Here is a 21,275-nt window from a genome sequence, read left to right as displayed (position 1 = left end):
GTGATGTTCGATCAGGCTCAAGTCCGGGCTCTGGCTGGGCCACTCAAAGACATTCAGAGACTTGTCCCGAAGCCACTCCTGCATTGTCTTGGCTGCGTACTTAGGGTTGTTGTCCTGTTGGAAGGTGAATCTTCGGCACAGTCTGAGGTTCTGAGCGCTCTGGTTTTCATCAAGGATCTCTCTGTACTTTGCTCCGTTCATCTTTCACTCGATCCTGACTAGTCTCCAAGTCCATGCAGCTGAAAAACATCCCCACAGCATGATGCTGCCACCACCATGCTTCATCGTAGGGATGGTGCCAGGTTTCCTCCAGATGGGACGCTTGGCATTCAGGCCAAAGAGTTCAATCTTGGTTTCATTAGACCAGAGAATCTTGTTCTTTGAATGTGGTTTCTCATGGTCAGAGTCCTGTAGGTGCTTTTTGGCAATCTCCAAGCGGGCTGTCATGTGGCTTTTACTGAAGAGTGGCTTCCATCTGGCCACTCTACCATAAAGGCCTGATTGGTGGAGTGCTGTAGAGATGGTTGTCCTTCTGGAAGGTTCTCTCATCTCCACAGAGGAACTCTGGAGCTCTGTCAGAGTGACCATCGGGTTCTTGGTCACCTCCCTGACCGAGGTCCTTCTTCCCCGATTGTTCAGTTTGGCCGGGCGACCAGCTCTAGGAAGAGTCTTGGTGGTTTCAAACATTTTCCATTTAATAACGATGGAGGCCACTGTGTCCTTGGGGACCTTCAATGCTGCAGAAAGGTTTTGGTGCCCTTCCCCAGATCTGTGCCTCGACACAATCCTGTCTCGGGGCGCTACGGACAATTCCTTCAACATAATGGCTTGGTTTTTGCTCTGACATAGACGGTCAACTGTGGGACCTTATATAGATTGGTGTGTGCCTTTCCAAATCATGTCCAATCAATTGAATTTACCACAGGCGGACTCCAATCAAGTTGTAGAAACAACTCAAGGGTGATCAATGGAAACAGGACGCACCTGAGCTCAATTTCAAGTCTCATAGCAAATGGTCCTAATACTTTTGTAAATAAGGTATTTATATTTTTTATTTGTAATTAATTTGCAAAAAAGTTCCAAAAACTTATTTTCACTTTGTCATAATGGGGTATTGTGTGTAGATTGCTAAGGATTTTTTTTATTTGATCAATTTTAGAATAAAGCTGTAACGTAACAAAATGTGGAAAAGGACAAGGAGTCTGAATACTTTCCGAAGGCACTGTAGGAAAGGTGACAAGGAGAGCTTAGGACACCACTTTAGAGACTATTGACTATTGGACAGAGTGTGTAGTCTGGAGACCGTTGTACCCACCTTTTGCTGCTACCACACAGCTTCCCATACTTCAGTGCCCTCTTGTGGTCATCTTCCCATTGCTGCCTGAGAGAGTCCAACCTAATGTAGCGTCCCTGTATGTCAGCAATCCTGTATGGGTTGGCATGGGTAGCCTCAAGCTTAGAAAGTCGGGCCAGTACCCGAAGGCTTGCCGGTTTGAATCCTAGGGCAGACAAGAAAAAAAGTGGAGAGAGAGAGAGAGATGGCATTTAGACCTCAGGTGCCACCTACTGCCATTGTGCCCTTGAGAAAATGCACAATAAAGATCTATTTTATAATGCATCAAGAGGTCTGAATGTTATGGTAGGTACAGGACAGGTATCAGGCTTGTCTTGTAGCTGCAGGTTCATGCCCCATCCCTGCTATTCTCCTGATGACTCACACTAAATTCGTTCGCTACATACTTTAGTCAGAGACTGCCATCGTTGAAGTTGTTGGTGGTGAGAAAGGGAACGAAGGGTGTTGTAAGAAAACAAAGTCATCAGAGATTGGATTGTCTCTAACCAATCAGAGTATCAAAGCCTATGACAAATTTTCATACTGCCGCTTTACCCGGTTTCCACTAGATAGCACAGCCACAAAGTCCCAAAATGGGCTATATCTCAGTAATTCATGAAAACAAAAATGTGCTTTATGATCTTAATTTAAGGTTGGGGTTAGGCAAAAGGTTAGCAGTATGGTTAAGTTTAGGGTAAGGTTTAAAATCACATTCTAAAGCTGCAATATGTAACTTTTTGGGTGCGACCAACCAAAAACACGTAGATATGTGAGTTATAGATCTGTTATTCTCATTGAAAGCAAGTCTAAGAAGCGGTAGAGCTGTTCTATGTGCACTATTTCTATGCTTCCTAAGCTTGAGATTCAATTTCGTCATCTTCAAACAGCTGGAAATACAATATTTTTGGTTACTGAAAATATATTTTTAGAGCGGTTTAGATGGTACAATGACTGTCTACACATTGGTTGTTTTGTCACAAACTGAAATTAGGCAAACTTAGAATTTTAGCCACCAGGAAACGGCGAATGCACCTTTAAGATAAATTGTAGAAATAGGCGGGGTATAGGAAAAAAACATGTTGTTGATCAAATTCGACACTCTCATCAACTGCAATACAAAAACTCCTTGCATGGTGAGCGAGAAAGAAAAAAAACCCCACCTGCTGGAGAAGACCAACAAAAGACAGATTTTGGGTCCATTTATCCCTCTCACTTCACCTCTTCCTCTCTGGTGAAGTGTTGGGGTTTACCATAGAGAATGATAGAGGCCTCTAGTAGCCAAAAATCTATTTTAGTAACAGCAGCGCCATTGAGGGCTTCCACCATTTTAATGTAGTCAACTGAGTGGGACTTCTAGCTTCATTGGCTGATCCCTCAAGATGACCCGGTTGGAATCATGTCCAATCGGGTCATCATGCTCAAAATGGCGCCGACAGAGAGGGCTGCCTTGCTTCTAGTCCTTCTAGTACTTTGCAGTATTTTGCTTTTTTTAATGTATTATTTAAGTATGTGGCAGGGTCTACAGACAATCACAGACTACAAAAGGAAAACCAGCCATGTCATTGACACCGACATCTTGCTTCCAACTAAACACCTTCTTTGCCCGCTTTGAGGATAATACAGTGCCACCAGCGTGGCCCGCTACCAAGGACTGTGGGCTCTCTTTCTCCGTGGCCGACATGAGTAAGCCATTTAAACGTGTTAACCCTCACAAGGCTGCCGGCCCAGATGGCATCCCTAGCCGCGTCCTCAGAGCATGCGCAGACCAGCTGGCTGGTGTGTTTACAGACATATTCAATCTCTCCCTATCCCAGTCTGTTGTCCCCACATGCTTCAAGATGGCCACCATTGTTCCTGTACCCAAGAATGCAAAGGTAACTGAACTAAATGACTATCGCCCAGTAGCACTCACTTCTGTCATCATTTAGTGCTTTTAGATACTAGTCAAGGATCATATCACCTCCACCTTACCTGTCACCCTAGACCCACTTCAATTTGCTTACCACCCCAATAGGTCCACAGACTTTGCAATCGCCACCACACTACACACTGCCCTATCCCATCTGGACAATAGGAATACCTATGCAAGAATGCTGTTCATTGCATAGCTCAGCATTCAACACCATAGTACCCTTCAAGCTCATCATTAAGCTTGAGGCCCTGGGTCTCAACCCCGCCCTGTGCAATTGGGTCCTGGACTTTCTGACGGGCTGCCCCCCAGGTGGTTAAGGTAGGAAACAACATCTCCACCTCGCTTGATCCTCGACACTGGGGCCCCACAAGGGTGCGTGCTCAGCCCACTCCTGTACTCCCTCTTCACCCATGACTACGTGGCCATGCACACCTCCAACTCAATCATCAAGTTTGCAGATGACACAACAGTAGTAGGCTTGATTACCAACAACGACGAGTCAGCCTACAGGGAGGTGGTGGAGGCTCTCGGAGTATGGTGTCAGGAAAATAACCTCTCACTTAATGTCAACAAAACAAAGGAGATGATCGTGGATTTCAGGAAACAGCAGAGGAACCACCCCCCTATCCACACCGATGGGACAGCAGTGGAGAAGGTGGAAAGTTAAGTTCCTCTGCGTACACATCACAGACAAACTGAAATGGTCCACCCACACAGACAGTGTGGTGAAGAAGGCGCAACAGCACCTCTTCATCCTCAGGAGGCTGAAAAAAAGTGGCTTGTCGCCTAAAACCCTCACAAACTTTTACAGATGCACAATTGAGAGCATCCTGTCGGGCTGTATCACCGCTAGGTATGTCAACTGCACCACCCACAACCGCAGGGCTCTCCCGAGGGTGGTGCGGTCTGCACAACGCATCACCAGGGGCAAACTACCTTCCCTCCAGGACACCTACTGCACCCGATGTCACAGGAAGGCCAAAAAGATCATTAAGGACAACAACCACCCGAGCCTCTGCCTATTAACCCCCGCTACCATCCAGAAGGCGAGGTCAGTACAGGTGCATCACAGCTGGGACCGAGAGACTGAAAAACAGCTTCTATCTCAAGGCCATCAGACTGATAAACAGCCATCACTAAACACAGAGATGCTGCTGCCTACATACAGATTTGAAATCATTGGCCACTTTAATAAATGGAACACTAGTAACTTCAATAATGCCACTTTAATAATGTTTACTTATCTTGCATTATTCATCTCATATGTATATACTGTATTATATTACATCTTAGCCTATGCCGCTCTATCATTGCTCATCCATATATTTATATATTCTTATTCCATTCCTTTACTTAGATTTGTTGTGTTATTGTTAGATATTACTTATTAGATGTTACTGCACTGTCGGAACTAGAAGGAGAAGCATTTCGCTACACTCGCAATAACATCTGCTAATCATGTGTATGTGACCAATAAGATTTGATTTGATGGTCCAATAGTTAAGAAGAAAAATAACTACTTTAAAATGGAGATGTGACAGCCCATGCTGTCACAGATGATATAATGTCACAGATACAAAAATGTGTCCTCTATCTATCTCTATGAACTATCTCTATGGGAGATCCAAACTACTTGTGTGGGTGTGGCCTAGCATTTGGCCGGAACAAGGAATCTGGATTGCCAGGCAAGCGATCCTCCCCAAAATTCACTATGCTCACAAGTAACCCACTGTTTTAAAAAATGCGTTATTCACTCCTGCTAGAATAACATTCAGTCGTGCTTACTCGCCTCACCTAGCTCAAATCTCCTGTGGCATGACTCAGTTCCGGGCTTGCTCTGAACCTGAACGTTTACAGACTCTCAATGTGCACTGATCAGTAAATCAATACCGCAGATTGATTCATTATGTTTAGTGAAAAACGTTTTGCCAATGTCAATCCCTCTCCATTGAAGATCACCTACCTGCCCTAATAAAATATTTTCAAGGTTGTCTCACCACTTGCCAAGGACAATGTATGTAGTCTCTTTGGAGGATGTCTCTCTCTCTTTGGCTCTCTAGATTTTCTTATATAACTAAACGGGAGGGTAGATAAAATGTAGGAGATATACTCACTAAATGCCATATGATGAGCCACAGATGAACCTCAAGAATATTGGAGGCTGTGTTGAATGAAACGCCTCCTTTACTGTGATCATGTGTATGAATCCCGGATGTGACAACGCCTGTGTTGGATTGATACGGTAGCGAAACTTTTGTAATCTATGTCTGATTTGAGATGAATCGCGAAATGTATATTATGTAGAAAGAGTACATATTTACATTTGGAACAACTTAGTGTATGTATTTATTTTTAAACAACGGCATTAGCAGTTGACACCTAGCTAACCAGCTTGCTATAGTTAGCTGCTAAGAACGTTAGCTATCTTGTGTTTGTTGTTTTTAACCAGTTAACGTTACGTGCTATGTGTCTACATAGCAGCTTGGGAAAATAGCATTCGTTTTTGTTTACTTTACTTCATTGTTTAAAAAAAATGACATGGCACTGAAAATGATTGAGGCGAAACGGTTTTACAGGCCTCGTCTGGGATTTAGCTCGCTAACAAGCTAACGTTAGCCTAGCGACCTATGATGGGTAACGTTAGCCAGATATAAAACGCTCTGTTTAGTCGGTTTGGCAAGCTCTAGTTGAGATTTAGTATGATTCAAAACTTTACATGTGTTTTTTCCCCCCTTTTTTTATTGGCTAATTCGCTTGCTACCATCACCTTACCTTGAACATTGTATGCGGAAGTGACAGCCAGTAACCTTAACGTTAGCTAGCTAACAGTAGCTAGTAAGCAACAATATAGCAATTAGCAAGGTTTGAAAGTGCTACAAAAAAAGTTGGTTAGTAAGCTAGCTATAATTGTTCCCATATTATCCATGCATGTTATGGTACAGTAAATAACTTTTTTTAAGGAAATAACTTGCTTCTTTAACGTTAGATGTTGGCTAGCCTATTCCCCAGTGTTTGCTTGCCTGCAATCCTCGTGTGATAGTTAACGTTAAGTCTGATACATTGTCACATTTTTTTTGTTTCGTATGTTTTTGTTGGAAAGCATTTAGAACTAGCATGGATGTTAATTACTTATGTCATACTCCCAACCGTCAAAATAATCACAAGACCCTCATTGATGAAATGGTGATGTAAATAAGAGATACTCTATATAATGACGAGATGGTCTTGTCTCTGCTCTAAGAGACAATTTATGCTTGTCCTGAAAGTGTGGTCGGCGGAGCCGTATGGGTGGTGTGACGCAATTCCTGGGCCTCTGGAGGCACTCTGTTCCGCATCGCCTTGGCCTCTCAAATTGTGTAACAATGCGGAGGGCTCGGTATTGCTCCGCATTGACATGATTAGGTGAGGGCGGGAGGTCCTGTATCAATACAAAGTCACTTCCTTGACAAAAATATGTTTGGCCTGACTTCTGCGGAGGCCGCATTAAAGTAAATGCTATACGGCCATTGCAGAAAGCGTATTGACCATGTAGCGCATTTAACAATATGAGTCGTTGCTCAGCAACATACTGGTCACAGGGCCTTGTGCTGTGAACGGTGTCTGACAGCCTATTGTGTGCACTTGAGCGATCTAGATGGTTGGAATTCTTACCACTTGTTATTCACAAACACACTGTTGGGTCTGTGGCCAATGAGTCATACAATGGTTGTGTCTGCTCTCACTCTTGTGCCCACCCTCTCATGATGTATTATCTTGCCTCCCTCCCTCTCTCTCTCTCTCAATATATTTTATACTTAGTGAGATAAACCAATGACACATACCTCTTATCTAAATTATGACTACAGCTACCAAAAAGACATTTGCAGATTTTTTTGTCTTCCCCGATTGGTCTGAAGTTTCACCAGCATCAATCAGTACATTCAACCCTGTTTCTGTCTGTCTGTCTGTCTGTCTGTCTCCCTCCATCCAGATGCAGACCATAAAGTGTGTGGTAGTGGGTGACGGTGCAGTGGGAAAGACCTGCCTGTTGATCTCCTACACCACCAACAAGTTCCCCTCGGAATACGTCCCCACGGTGAGTGGCACTGATTGGAGTGTTGTCAAGAAAGGTCTTTGAGCGGGGCATGGCCAAGTGTCGGGGTTTGTCAAGTGTCTAGACTAGGGGGTGTGCAAACAGGAGCCGCTGCAGTTTGTGCCGTTTGTTCCAGACTATTTTCTAACACATTTCTGTTTCAACTAATCAAATTTAAACCGCTATTGAATGAGTCCAGTGTGTGTAGTGCTGGGCGGGAGCAAAAGCCTCCACACACTGTCTGTAATTCTTGATCTGTGCAGAATCTCACATATAGAATGGGTTTTGATAAGAGAAGGTATTTGTTTTGTAGCTGGAAAGTAGCTCTTTGATGAAGAGCCAGACTCTTATGGAAGTGGTTATGGACCAAAAAGCAGTCGGGCTACTAGCCTTTTCAACTTTATTTTAGCTTTGTTTAACTAGGCAAGTCCGTTAAGAACAAATTAGTATTTTCAATGACGGCCTAGGAACAGTGGGTCAACTGCCTTGTTCAGGGGCAGAACGACAGATTTGTACCATGTCAGCTCAGGGATTCAAACTTGCAACCAGGTAGCTGGCCGCTAAACTGGCTTAGTAATCGAAAACATTTTAGTCAGTCAATTAGCACATATCAGCTATCAGTGACTGACATAAGAAGATAAACTGCTGATGCACAAACAAATGTAGAAATTGCACCTTGTGTGTTCTACTATTCTAACTCTCAACATTAAGTTGAAACTTCGACTAAGCACCCCCCCCCCCCCCCCCCCAGAACTGTACTGGGGTGCTGAAGACGGTGTGTGATGAGTAGCTATTTCTATCAAGCCCATCTCTCTCTCTGGCAGTAATGTACTTGGTACAGTGTACCAGAGCCTGGCAGAGAGAGTCTGTCGACTCAGTCCTCTATGTCCAGTCAGGTCCAACTGGGTGTGTTCATGTTGGCCTGTAAAACAGACCAAATTGTCTCCGTGACGTTTCTCCGTCCTTCTATACTCACTACAGTGCACTCTTCTCATAAGAATCACGTGGCAATTTAAGTTAAAAAAAATTATAAGCAGATAACTCGACATGCTCAAACAATGCTACTGGTTGATTTAATAGGTATTGAAATACTCTTACACATCTTACATGTACAGAAATAGGCTGAGATGACCTACAATGGCCTAGTGTATTCTTATATTAGATGCATGTAGTGCATTCTTAGAACCTTTCATTTATTGGTGAATACAGTCCTTGTACTACTGCATTTGGGAGTTGAAACATCTGAATATGGCTGTAGTGTGGACAGTCACCCTTGTAGAGGCAGTTACTTTTTTTACCCACCATTCTCTACGGTGTTAGGCCTGGCTCTGTCCAAACAACACATTATCGTCATGGTGATCAGAGATGTGTTTCTGACTTTGCTTGGTTGCTCTTCAATGTGTGCTGCCTGCCGCACCTTTCCACTGCATGCCCCAACACCTCACTGTTTGTATGTCTAAACTTGAACTTCCCGTTAAAAGCGCGGCCTCCCATGGTTTCTCAACCCAATAACGGATAAGCAGACCAATGGTGTGTGGCAGACTTGAAGTCCATGGTTGCATCCTAATAGTCGAAAGGGGCCTCCTCGCTTTCGTCTTTCAGCGCTGGTGTATAAAAACACATGAGAGGTGAAAGAAATAAGCCTATGATAGATTGCTTTCACCTCTCCAATTCTTTCATATTCAGGCAGTATTCAATAGTGTTGTCACGATACCAGAAATTTGACTTCGATTCCAGGTTCAGTATCACGATAATCAATACCATCACGATACTCGATACCAAAACGATACCACAGCAAAAAGAGACGGCATATTAGCCAAAGTGTACAGATGGAAAAACAATCTGTTTTCTTTCCATTTGGGACTTATTTTATTGTACTGATCAACAACATTGGCATAAAAGAAGCAATCTCTTATTTTATCAAAGTGTGCTTTTTAAGACCTAATGACATCATTCACACACACAGTGAGAGAGACGTGACTGAGGCGAGGAAGACGAAGTGAATGGGTAAATCGTTTTTTTATTTTTGTTTTTTTTAATTTGTCCGGTGCCCTTGCTCGGCAAGGTTTGCTCATTTCGACCATCCCATTGATCCTGAGGAGAAATCTCCACCAACCCGGGGCACTGGGCCATGCAAAACAAACTTGCCCAATGAATAACGTATTTTGGATATGACTGTGTGGTTTTTGGTGACGATCAGCTTTGAAATAAGCATATTGTGTGTTATGGTTTGCGTATTATCACAAACAAAATTCTAGGGTAGTGAATTGATGTGAGCTTCAGCTGTAAGCTAGCAAGAAAAGTTGCTCTGAATAGCTGGAAGCTACCGGTATCTTCTTGCATTGTGACGTGTTCTAGCCTGGAATGAACTTTGTTTTGCGAACAGTAATTAACAGTTGCAAGATTTCTACATTACCGTGTTGCTTTATTGAAGTGTGTTAGCTCCACACACTTGCTGCACAGATGTTAACATGATGCAGCCCAGACTCCCAGCGAGTGCAGGGATTCCTCAGGACAGGCTAGAGCTAGAAATGACTAAGTGGAGCAGACACGGTGCGCCGCGCTAGGTGACATCAGCTTCGCTGATAGACAAACTTGATCCTCTCTCAATCAGTAGAGCCTCTTTTCATGTTCTAGTATCAAAAAAGTACAAAGGTTTCGGTATACAGTGTAGCACTAGTGTTCAATCATATTCAGTGCAGTTAAAAGAAAGGTGACAAGGAGAGGAAGACATATTAGACCATTGAGATGCACCCCAACTCTAGCAAGCATGACTTGTGGGTAAGGGCTGTAAGGGTACACATATTCCTACCGAACCGTTCGGTACCGGGACCTCTGTTCGGTACGCACTGTGAACCCGAATTAATGCATTCCAAATTAAAATATATTTTTTTAAACTCTAGGTTATGCCTATGCTGTGTTGTATGCCATTGACTTGAGTAAATCTGAGTGGGAAAAATGTATGGAATTCCATTAAAACAACTACAGCCTATGCGCACGTTGTAATTCAAATTTGAATCTTAATTTAAACTAACCTCTGAGGTGTAGCCGGGAACTCTGTAGATGGTGAGTGGTGGGAACGATTAACCAGAATTTAAATCTGCAGTTTAGGAAGATTTTGGCTTTACAGTCAACTACAATGGCGATGGACAGAGAGTTGTGGATAAAAAGCTAATAATGTGTTCTCCACTGCTCAACGAGAATAGCCTATGCAGAGTGGGGCGTGTAGCTTGCTTTTGTCGGCCAGTCACAAGTCATCAAAGCGCCAAGTCATAGAGCCTCCGTGTGTGGCAAAGCAAGTTAGGAGATGATCTAATCAATGAAAGATGGAATTAGTTTAAATGAGAAGTATATGCTATGTGTTATTTGTAACTAACTGTAGGACAGGAAGAAAGTGCATGCAGACTCAATTAGCCTAGCTAGCTCTTAGCTAGCTATTTTAGCCAACTAGCTTCTCTCGGTTTGATGCAGTCGAGAGGTAGCTAGCTATTTTAGCCAACTAGCTTCTCTCGGTTTGATGCAGTCGAGAGGTACTATGTAATTATATTGGATGATTAATAACCTAGCTATGACAAGTTGGTCTACTCGCGCAAGTCGGCTCGGTTGGTTGCTGCCTGTCCCTCCTTCCTTGCTCCCGTTTCACTTCCTTGCTCCCGATCACAGGACACACACTGCATGGTCTGTCCTCCGCCTACTCTCCTTCACGCTGTATCAGCTCTGGTTAATAAAATAGCTTACAGGTGGACTTTTCTGCTGCTTCCCTCACTCTGATCCGACCACATCTATACAGAACTGGTCATCATCGGGTCTGTTCGGAAAAGATCTCTGTATTGAAAAATATATTTATGCACATTTGTCTTGGTGGGAATGCCCCAGGTCCATTTCGGAACGTGTCCAACTTTTTAGACCTCTACTTGATGGCTAAAAGACAATGCCAGGAACATTGTGAATGATGTCACAGAAACTGTGCCACAAATAGGGTGCTTTTGATTTTTGCTAACTAAAGTAACTGTTGGAATTTAATTTTTCTGCTGTCCCGAAAACTGAACCGTGACCCCAAAACAGCAACAGGTGGGTTTGGTGAACCATTACACCCCAACTTGTGGGTGCATCTCAATGGTCTGAAATAGCTTCCTCTCCTTGTCGCCTGGGGAGGCTCAAACTCAAGTGTAAGAATGGACTAGGATGAGGCCTGAGATGAAACAGGGAGTGGACAGCCAGGGAAGAAGGTAAATTGGTGGTTTCGTGACTACACAAGGCAGGAATGTCAGGAATCTCCCACCCAAATTGAGGGAATGACCCTCAAGCTCCACACTTCAAAGACAAACATGTACACTAAAGTAATAGTAGTTAACACTGTTATTAATTCCCAGGTGACAGCCATAAGACTCCTTTCAAATAGAACACCTAAAAATGGCAGCAGTGATTTAGTGTTTCATGCTAGTCTACATTTTCCAAAGCAACGTCAAGAACTCCCTACAGCAATTTGTCACTTTCTGGAACCCACCTATGTAATGGTGGGAGAAACACCGGTTGGGTTAAAGAGACGATGTGTTTTGAGCACAGGGTTACAATTTTCCTTCAAAGTTTTCTGACCTACAAAAAAGCTTGAAAATGATACCGCCCGTGAACCTGCCCTTCGGTAGTCACTGTCTACGCAGTATTGTGCGACGGAGACAAAAAAAACGAGAAATGGCAATGCAATTCAGCACGAAGCACAGTGGGTTTAATCAGCACATTATAGATGAGCTGAGTCAGACAGTTCCTCATTTTTACTGAACAGTATGTGGCTTCTTTGTCTATACGGGGAGTCCCCTAAAGAGGAACAAGAACGCTGTGAAACATTCTGATACCCTACGTACGCAACACAAGCACGCTACGCAAAATGGCATTATTGCGTCAAGTTATGAATGACTGGGCTGCACGAGTCTACGTAGTTTCTCTACGCAATACCCTTTTGTGTAGCTACTTGTAGTTCTTCCATGCGTACATGTGGTATAAATCAGGACTTACTTAGTTGACGACATGGTTCCCTTTGACCACTTACCACTGTAAGTACCATACACTGTTCTGTCAAGGGAACCAAAGTGAGGGGTTTTCATGTGTATGTATGTACATACAGTTGATGTCGGAAGTTTACATACACCTTAGCCAAATACATTTAGACTCAGTTTTTCACAATTCCTAACATTTAATCCGAGTAAAACGTCCCTGTCTTAGGTCAGTTAGGATCACCACTTTATTTTAAGAATGTGAAATGTCAGAGTAATAGTAGAGAGAATGATTTATTTCATATTTTATTTCTTTCATCACATTCCCAGTGAGTCAGAAGTTTACATACACTTAATTAGTATTTGGTGGCATTGCCTTTAAATTGTTTAACTTGGGTCAAAAGTTTCAGGTAGCCTTCCTCAAGCTTCCCACAATAAGTTTGGTGAATTTTGGCCCTTTCCTCCTGACAAAGCTGGTGTAACTGAGTCAGGTTTGTAGGCCTCCTTGAATGCACACATTTTTTCAGTTCTGCCCACACATTGTCTATGGGATTGAGGTCAGGGCTTTGTGATGGCCACCCCAATACCTTCACTTTGTTGTCCTTAAGCCATTTTGCCACAACTTTGGAAGTATGCTTGGGGTCATTGTCCATTTGGAAGACCCATTTGCGACCAAGCTTTAACTGATGTCTTGAGATGTTGCTTCAATATATCCACATAATTGTCCTTCCTCATGATGCCGTCTCTTTAGTGAAGTGCACCAGTCTCTCCTGCAGCAAAGCACCCCCACGATATGGGATGGTGTTCTTCGGCTTGGAAGCCTCCCCCTTTTTCCTCCAAACATAACAATGGTCATTATGGCCAAACAGTTCTATTTTTGTTTCATCAGACCAGAGGACATGGGTGGGTGGGATATAAGTTATGAAAATAGGTTATGAAACAGCATAACCATATTCCTGTATCCACACCTGTACCATATAGATTCAGTAGTTGTAAAGATGGGGAGAGGTCTGTCCGTAATAAAGAGGTGCTCTGCTTTTTTGACACTACACTCCAAAAAGCAAGTCCAGTTATTGTTATTGTCCAGTCATATGGTCAAGTGCAACAAAGAAAGACATAGTTAAGCTCCAGCTGGCCCAGAACGTCTTGCTCTTCATTGTAATCAGAGGGTTAATATAAATACTAAGCATGCCAGTCTCTCTTGGCTGAGAGTTGAGGAAAGACTGACTGCGTGACTTCCTGTTTTTTTTACAAGAAACATTCATGTGTTGGAAATTCCTAATTGTTTGCATAGTCAACTTACACACAGCACTAACTCACACACTTACCCCACCAGACATGCCACCAGGGGTCTTTTCAAAGTCCCCAGTCCCAGAACAATTTCAAGGAAACGTACAGTATTTTAAGTGAACTGCAAACCTGTTTTTAAAAAGAAACAAATAAAGTAACACCTCACAACGCCTCTCCCCCATGTGACCTACTTGTGTGTATGTATTTGTAACTGATGGATGCACACACACACATCACTCATCCATATATTATATTCTTATTCATTATTTTACACACACGTGTGTGTGTGTGTGTGTGTGTAAGGTAGTTGTTGTGAAATTGTTAGATTACTTGTTAGATATTACTGCTCGGTCGGAACTAGAAGCACAAGCATTTTGCTACACTCGCATTAACATCTACTAACCATGTGTATGTGACCAATTAAAATTTGATTTGATGTAAACCAAACCTACACACACATACATACACACTACATGTAAATGTATTTAAATTGTAAAGTCTTTTGTCTGTATTCAAATTGAAATGGTCACATACACGTGTTTAGCAGATGTTATTGCGGGTGTAGCGAAATGCTTGTGTATATCTCCAACAGTGCAGTAATATCTAACAATTTCACAAAAGCACACGCAAATCTAAAGTACAGGGATGGTAATGTATTTTTCGTTATGTGTCGGACCCCATTGAGACTAGCTGTCAGCTAATGGAGATCCTAATCAATGAATTGATGTAGGCCTACTGTGAGTCCAACCATCTGACAGGTGTGGCATATCAAGAAGCTGATTTAAAACGGCATGATCATTACACAGGTGCACCTTGTCCTGGGGACAATAGAAAGCCACTATAAAAATTTGCAGTTTTGTCACACAACACAATTCCACAGATGTCTCAAGTTTTGAGGGAGTGTGCAATTGGCATGCTGACTACAGGAATGTCCACCAGAGCTGTTGCCAGATAATTGAATGTTAATTTCTCTACCATAAGCCACCTTCAACGTCTTTTTAGAGAATTTGGAAGTACGTCCAACCGGCCCTCACAACCGCAGACCATGTCTAACCATGCCAGCCTAGGACCTCCACATCTGGCTTCTTCACCTGCGGGATCGTCTGAGACCAGCCACCCAGACAGCTGATGAAACTATGGGTTTGCACAACCAATGAATTTTGGCACAAACTATCAGAAACCGTCTTAGGGAAGCTCATCTGCGTGCTCATTGTCTTGACCTGACTGCAGTTCGACGTCGTAACCAACTTCAGTGGGCAAATGCTCACCTTCGATGGCCACTGGCACGCTGGAGAGTTGTGCTCTTTAATTTAAGTCTCTATGGGGGTGCCATAGGGTTCAATCCTCGGGCCGACTCTTCTCTGTATACATCAATGACGTCACTCTTGCTGCAGGTGATTCTCTGATCCACCTCTACACAGATGACACCAGTCTGTACACTTCTGGCCATTTTTTGGACACTGTGTTAACTAACCTCCAGACGAGCTTCAATGCCATACAACTCTCTTTCCGTGACCTCCAACTGCTTTTAAATGCAAGTTAAACTAAATGCATACTCTTCAACCGATCGCTGCCCACACCTGCCTGCCCGTCCAGCATCACTACTCTGGACTGTTCTGACTTAGAATATGTGGACAACTACAAATACCTAGGTGTCTGGTTAGACTGTAAACTCTCCTTCCAGGCTGACATTAAGCATCTCCAATACAAAATTAAATCTAGAATCGGCTTCCTATTTCGCAACAAAGCCTCCTTCACTCATGCTGCCAAACATACCCTTGTAAAACTGACTATCCTACCGATCCACTCTACCCAGCAAATTGGATTCAGTCTATCACAGTCCCATCCGTTTTGTCACCAAAGCCCCCATATCCTACCCACCACTGCAACCTGTATGCTCTCGTTGGCTGGCCCTCGCTTCATATCCGTTACCAAATCCACTGGCTCCAGGTCATGAATAAGTTGTTTCTAGGTAAAGCCCTGCCTTATCTCAGCTCACTGGTCACCATAGCAGCACCCACTCGTAGCATGCGCTCCAGCAGGTATATCTCACTGGTCACCCCCAAAGCCAATTCCTCCTTTGGCCACCTTCCTTCCAATACTCTGCTGCCAATGACTGGAACGACCTGCAAAAATCACTGAAACTGGAGACTCATATCTCCCTCACTAGCTGTAAGCACCAGCTGTCAGAGCAGCTCACAGATAACTGCACCTGTACATAGCTCATCTGTAAATAGCCCATCCAACTACCTCATCCCCATACTGTTATTATTTTTCTCCTTTGCACCCCAGTATCTCTACTTGCACACATCTATCACTCCTGTGTTTAATTGCTATAATTAGTTTGCCACTATGGCCTATTTATTGCCTTACCTCCCTTATCCTACCTCATTTGCACACACTGTATATAGACTTTTTCTATTGTATTATTGACTGTATGTTTGTTTATTCCATGCGTAACTCTGTGTTGTTGTTTGTGTCGCACTGCTTTGCTTTATCTTGGCACGGTCGCAGTTGTAAAGGAGAACTTGTTCTCAACTAGCCTACCTGGTTAAATAAAGGTGAAATAAAGGGTCTGAATACTTATGTAAATGTGATATTTTTTTACTTGTATTAAATTTGCTAAAATTTATCAACTGTTTTTGCTTAGTCATTATGGGGTATTGTGTGTCGATTGAGGGGGTAAACGATTTAATACATTTTAGAATAAGGTTGAACGTAACAAAATGTGGAAAAGGTGAAGGGGTCTGAATACTTTCCGAATGCACTGTAGGCCTAGGCAGAGCTCTCCGCCTAGGCTACCTAATGGTCGTTATGGCAACCAAAGAACTATCTGATGAATATGGAGGCAGTGCTTAAAAGCCAAAGGCCTGTATTTTGTTCAGGTGTCTCCAGAGATGTTCGATGGGATTCAACTCCGGGCTCTGGCTTGGCCACTCAAGGACATTCATTGACTTATATTTTGCTCCGTTCATCTTTCGCTCAAACCTGACTAGTGTCCCCAGTCACTGCCGCTGAAAAACATCCCCACCGCATGATCCTGCCACCACCATGCTTCACCGTAGGGATGGTGCCATGTTTCCTCCAGACATGACGCTTAACATTCAGGCCAAAGAGTTCAATCTTGGTTTTATCAGACCAGAGAATCTTGTTACTCATTGTCTGAGCGTCTTTAGGTGCCTTTTGGCAAACTCCAAGCGGGCTGTTGTGCCTTTTACTGAAGAGAGGCTTCCATCAGGCCACTACCATAAAGGCTTGATTGGTAGAGTGCTGCAGAGATGGTTGTCCTTCTGGAAGGTTCTTCCATCTCCACAGAGGAACTCTGGAGCTCTGTCAGGTACTATCGGGTTCTTGGTCACCTCTCTGACCAAGGCCCTTCTCCCCCATTGCTCAGTTTAGCCTGGCAGCCAGCTCTAGGAAGAGTCTTGGTGGTTCCAAACTTCATCCATTTAAGAATGATGGAGGCCACTGTGTTTTTTTTGGGACCTTCAATGCTACAGAAATGTTTTGGTACCCTTCCCCAGATCTGTGCCTCGACACAATCCTGTCTCGGAGATCTAAGCACAATTCCTTCGACCTCATAGCTTGGTTTTTGCTCTGACATGCATTGTCAACTCAAGTGTGCACCTTTCCAAATCATGTCCAATGCATTTTTTGAACAAGGCTGTAACGTAACAAAATGTGGAAAAGTCCAGGGGTCTGAATACTTTCCGAATGCACCGTATGTAGCTGGCTATTTGGTTTGAAGTAATGCATCACGTTTTTTAAAAATCTGCTTGGAATTGACGACAACAACTGCATGCAATGTCCAGGGATGGCAGAGAAGGCTAAAGGACTGGTTCCTAACTACTATCCGTGTGGAGTCTTCTTTGAGCGCTTTTTCAGCAGCCGTGGCATTACCCAGTTGCCACATTTTCGGCAATGGAGGACCAGTACCTGCAGAGAAGCGGCTCCTGCGGATTAACTGAAGGTCAGAGAAACCCGTGTTGGTGCCCTGACGAAACGCTCCGGGCCTGCATTTGTTTCTCCCTGGATGTACCGACGATGCCCTCCACTCAAGCTATACTGCCTTTCCAGCCCACTGCCTCAACTCCCTTACCATTATCCAGAACCGACTACTAGAGAGACTTTTCAATCACCTTTAAAAATATACATATATTCTTTTTTTTAGGGACGACAATGGAAATAAGTCTGACTTTTTTTGTGATATCCCTGTCACTTACATTTTTTTTAATGCTGTGTATGATTTAAAAAAATATGTTTTACTGGAAAATAAATACTCAAATAAATAAATACTAAAATAAATGTTAAATCAAAACTCTACATGTTATGAAATCCGTAATTATTGATCCTCTATCTATCTCTTCCTCAGGTGTTTGATAACTATGCAGTGACAGTGATGATCGGAGGGGAGCCCTACACTCTGGGGCTGTTCGATACAGCAGGTAAAACAAAATGGCCGCTCTCTCTCTCTCGCTACATGAGCGCTTCCTAACTACAGTGTCTTGAGCCTCGACTTGTAATACTTTCTTCTCACTCACCATGGTCTGCCTGTTTTACTTTCACACGGTGCTTACAGATCGTGTTTCTCTCCAGGCATCTAAGCATTTAACATTGCATGGGTAACTAGCCTATGTAGTTATAGCATTTACCATCGTGTCTAAACAAGTGTTTGTGGGTTAGTCTGCTTGTGTTAGTCCACCAAGCTCAAATATAAACTAGATCATGTAGAGTCCATTGTGCAGTTGTCTTATTTAGACTTTTCCTTGCATATGAAAGGTATCCTTGACGTAAAAAACATTATTTTTTTTGCTGTCTCTCTCTGTCGCCCTCCCCAGGTCAGGAGGACTATGACAGACTGCGACCACTCAGCTACCCTCAGACAGATGTCTTCCTGGTGTGCTTCTCTGTCGTATCACCTTCCTCTTTTGAGAACGTCCGTGAGAAGGTGTGTGTGGAATACAACTTTATTGTCCATATGCTAGAACATAAATTAGTTATTCGGCCCTTCCCAACATCCCCAAAACACAACACACACACGTGTGACTTGTGTTTTCAAGCCCATGTCTTTACACCTAGGTTTCTCTGTAAACATAGCATTGTGTGTGTTTTGTTAGTTGGGGTTAATGTTCCTTTTCTCCCCTTTGCCTTGATGACAGCTTTGTGCACTCTTGGCATTCTCTCAACCAGCTTCATGAGGTAGTCACCTGGAATGCTTTTCTAACAGTCTTGAAGGAGTTCCCATATATGCCGAGTATTTGTTGGCTGCTTTTCCTTCACTCTGCAGTCCAACTCATCCCAAACCATCTCAATTGGGTTGAGGTCGGGTGATTGTGGAAGCCAGGTCATCTGATGCAGCACTCCATCAGTCTCCTTCTTGGTCAAATAGCCCTTACACAGCCTGGAGGTGTGTTGTGTCATTGTCCTGTTGAAAAACAAATGATAGTCCCACTAAGCGCAAACCAGATGGGATGGCGTATCGCTGCAGAATGCTGTGGTAGCCATACTGGTTAAGTGTGCCTTGAATTCTAAATAAATCATTGACAGTGTCACCAGCAAAGCACCATCACATCACCTCCTCCATGCTTCAAGGTGGGAACCACACATGTGGAGATCATCCGTTCACCAACTCCGCGTCTCACAAAGACACAGCGGGTCTTTGCAGCAATTCGAAGGCCTGATTCACACAGTCGCCTCGGAACAGTTGATGTTGTGTCTTTTACTTGAACTCTGTGAAGCATTTATTTATTTGGGCTGCAATCTGAGGTGCAGTTAATTGCCGATTTCTAAGACTGGTATCTCTAATGAACTTATCCTCTGCAGCAGAGGTAACTCTGGGTCTTCATTTCCTGTGGCTGTCCTCATGAGAGCCAGTTTCATCAGTGCTTGATGGTTTTTGCGACTGCACTTGAAGAAACTTTAAAAGTTCTTGACATTTTCTAGATTGACTGACCTTCATGTGTCATGCTGTCATTTTTCTTGGTTCTGTATATAACATGAAACCCTCCCATACTCAATCGACATAATATATCCCAAGATCAAAACCTGGGTGTGACCCAAATATGCCCTCCCGCCTCTCCCACAGTGGGTCCCAGAGATCTCCCACCACTGTCCGCGTACACCCTTCCTGCTGGTGGGCACCCAGATGGACCTGAGGGACGACAGCAACACAGTGGAGAAGCTGGCTAAGAACAAGCAGCGGCCCCTGGCCCCTGAGAGCGGAGACAAGCTGTGCCGGGACCTCCGGGCCGTCAAATACGTCGAGTGCTCCGCCCTCACCCAGGTGTGTGTGTGTGTGGTGTGTGTGTGTGTGTGTGTGTAAACATGTGGGCAAGAGACACAATCTCTACTAAGTCTCTGGCCCTCATTCAGGTAAAACAGGAAATGGTGGGTGTAAGTGACTTGAATGGTTTCTGAAAAGTAACTTCCTCTCACTCTGTCGACCTCTGTCCTTCGTTGTCTTGATGTCATACTTTCTCACTAGGAACTACTAGCGGATGATGGCGACTGTCGACAGCCTTTCATAGTGCAACTGTGGACATTGTGAAACTAGAATAGTGGATCAATGAGTAAATTGACTTCTCTCTTTCTCTCTCTCTCTCTCTCTCTCTCAGCGAGGTCTGAAGAACGTGTTTGATGAGGCCATCTTGGCCGCGCTGGAGCCGCCAGAGACCAAGCCCAAGAAACGCTGCGCACTCTTATAAGATATTTTAAATTGGGCCAAAGAGCCAGGGGAAAGACCAGACTGGGGGGGGGGGACAGGCAGACACGGAGAACAGACAAAGCTGGGAGGGGTGTAAAGGGAGGGAGAAAGAGAGGACGAGTGAGACATTTGTTTAATAGTGCCTTCAGCGATACAGGTGGGGAGGGGCGACGTTGCTTGATAGGTAACAGAGACCTAGAAATACATCCTAATATGTAATAGAATGTATATCTATGTTTCTTGTAACAAGCTGATCAATTCTCTTCCAGACCAGAAAAGTCCTTCTTAAAAGGAGACCGACAGAGCAATATAGGGAAGAGACAAGGTTTTGAAACCTCTATTGCCTTAAAGTTACAGTACAAACAAAATAAGTTAGACAAAAGGAGGAAGAGACCGTGTGGAGTTTATTTTGTGTTTGATGATACTTAAAAACTGACTGGAAAAATGTGCTTAATCTGTGCAATCTAGACGCACACAGGCGCCAGTGCTTTACTCCCTTCAACCCACAACTGAACTCTTCTTCTTCACACACTATCTGCCATCACTGCTCCCATGGAAACTACAAGCGCTTTTTATTCCTCTTGGGATTTCACTGCCCCCTAACATGAACTGAATTTCCACTTGCTTCCTTTTTTTGACATTTGTTTTAGAGATGATGGTATATTAATGACGATAATAAGAGTATTATTTTTTTGCCCCTTTATTTTTCGGGGACACCCCTAGTGGTTAGCGGTTTGGACAATTGTTTTTTAAAAATGTTTTATTTTTAATTTTTTTGATGGCTGTGTGCCAATGTGTTGAGTGTCACTGGTTTCATTTGACAACAATCATAATATGCCTCTAATGACTACGTAGCTGGTTGTGATGTCAGTAGTAATAACAGCAAATAGCAATAATGGTTATGAGTAACAGTAATAGCTGTATTGACGCATCATCCAGTTGTTTGAAATAAATAAAAAATAACTTGAAAATGG

General features: G+C 43.5%; 2 protein-coding genes across 4 annotated transcripts in view; one reads left to right on the top strand and one right to left on the bottom strand.

The window, feature by feature from the left end:
• The window catches only part of LOC115128359 (gamma-enolase-like), a 24,873-nt gene extending 19,426 nt beyond the window's left edge, over window positions 1-5,447 (bottom strand). Inside the window, exons 1-2 of one of the 2 annotated variants that reach the window (XM_029658153.2) lie at window positions 5,360-5,447; window positions 1,316-1,499 (exon numbers count right to left, since the gene is read on the bottom strand). In XM_029658153.2, coding sequence (XP_029514013.1) covers window positions 1,316-1,499; window positions 5,360-5,369 — 194 coding nt within the window. In that variant the 5' untranslated portion in view covers window positions 5,370-5,447. The other variant, XM_029658156.2, reaches the window with a different exon arrangement.
• On the top strand, window positions 5,397-21,275 carry LOC115128360 (cell division control protein 42 homolog). Of its 2 annotated transcripts, none has more exons than XM_029658157.2 (6): window positions 5,397-5,487; window positions 7,216-7,320; window positions 17,971-18,043; window positions 18,437-18,546; window positions 19,684-19,881; window positions 20,213-21,275. In XM_029658157.2, exons 2-6 carry the CDS (start codon window positions 7,216-7,218, stop codon window positions 20,300-20,302), a joined length of 576 nt encoding a protein of 191 aa, XP_029514017.1. In that variant the 5' UTR covers window positions 5,397-5,487; the 3' UTR covers window positions 20,303-21,275. The 2 variants fall into 2 exon arrangements, with proteins under 2 accessions (XP_029514017.1, XP_029514018.1); XM_029658158.2 differs by lacking the exon at window positions 5,397-5,487 and adding an exon at window positions 5,494-5,583.

The sequence above is a fragment of the Oncorhynchus nerka genome, linkage group LG4 (genome assembly GCF_034236695.1).
Source record: "Oncorhynchus nerka isolate Pitt River linkage group LG4, Oner_Uvic_2.0, whole genome shotgun sequence".
NCBI lineage: Eukaryota > Metazoa > Chordata > Actinopteri > Salmoniformes > Salmonidae > Oncorhynchus > Oncorhynchus nerka.
This window is presented reverse-complemented; position numbering and strand designations above follow the sequence as displayed.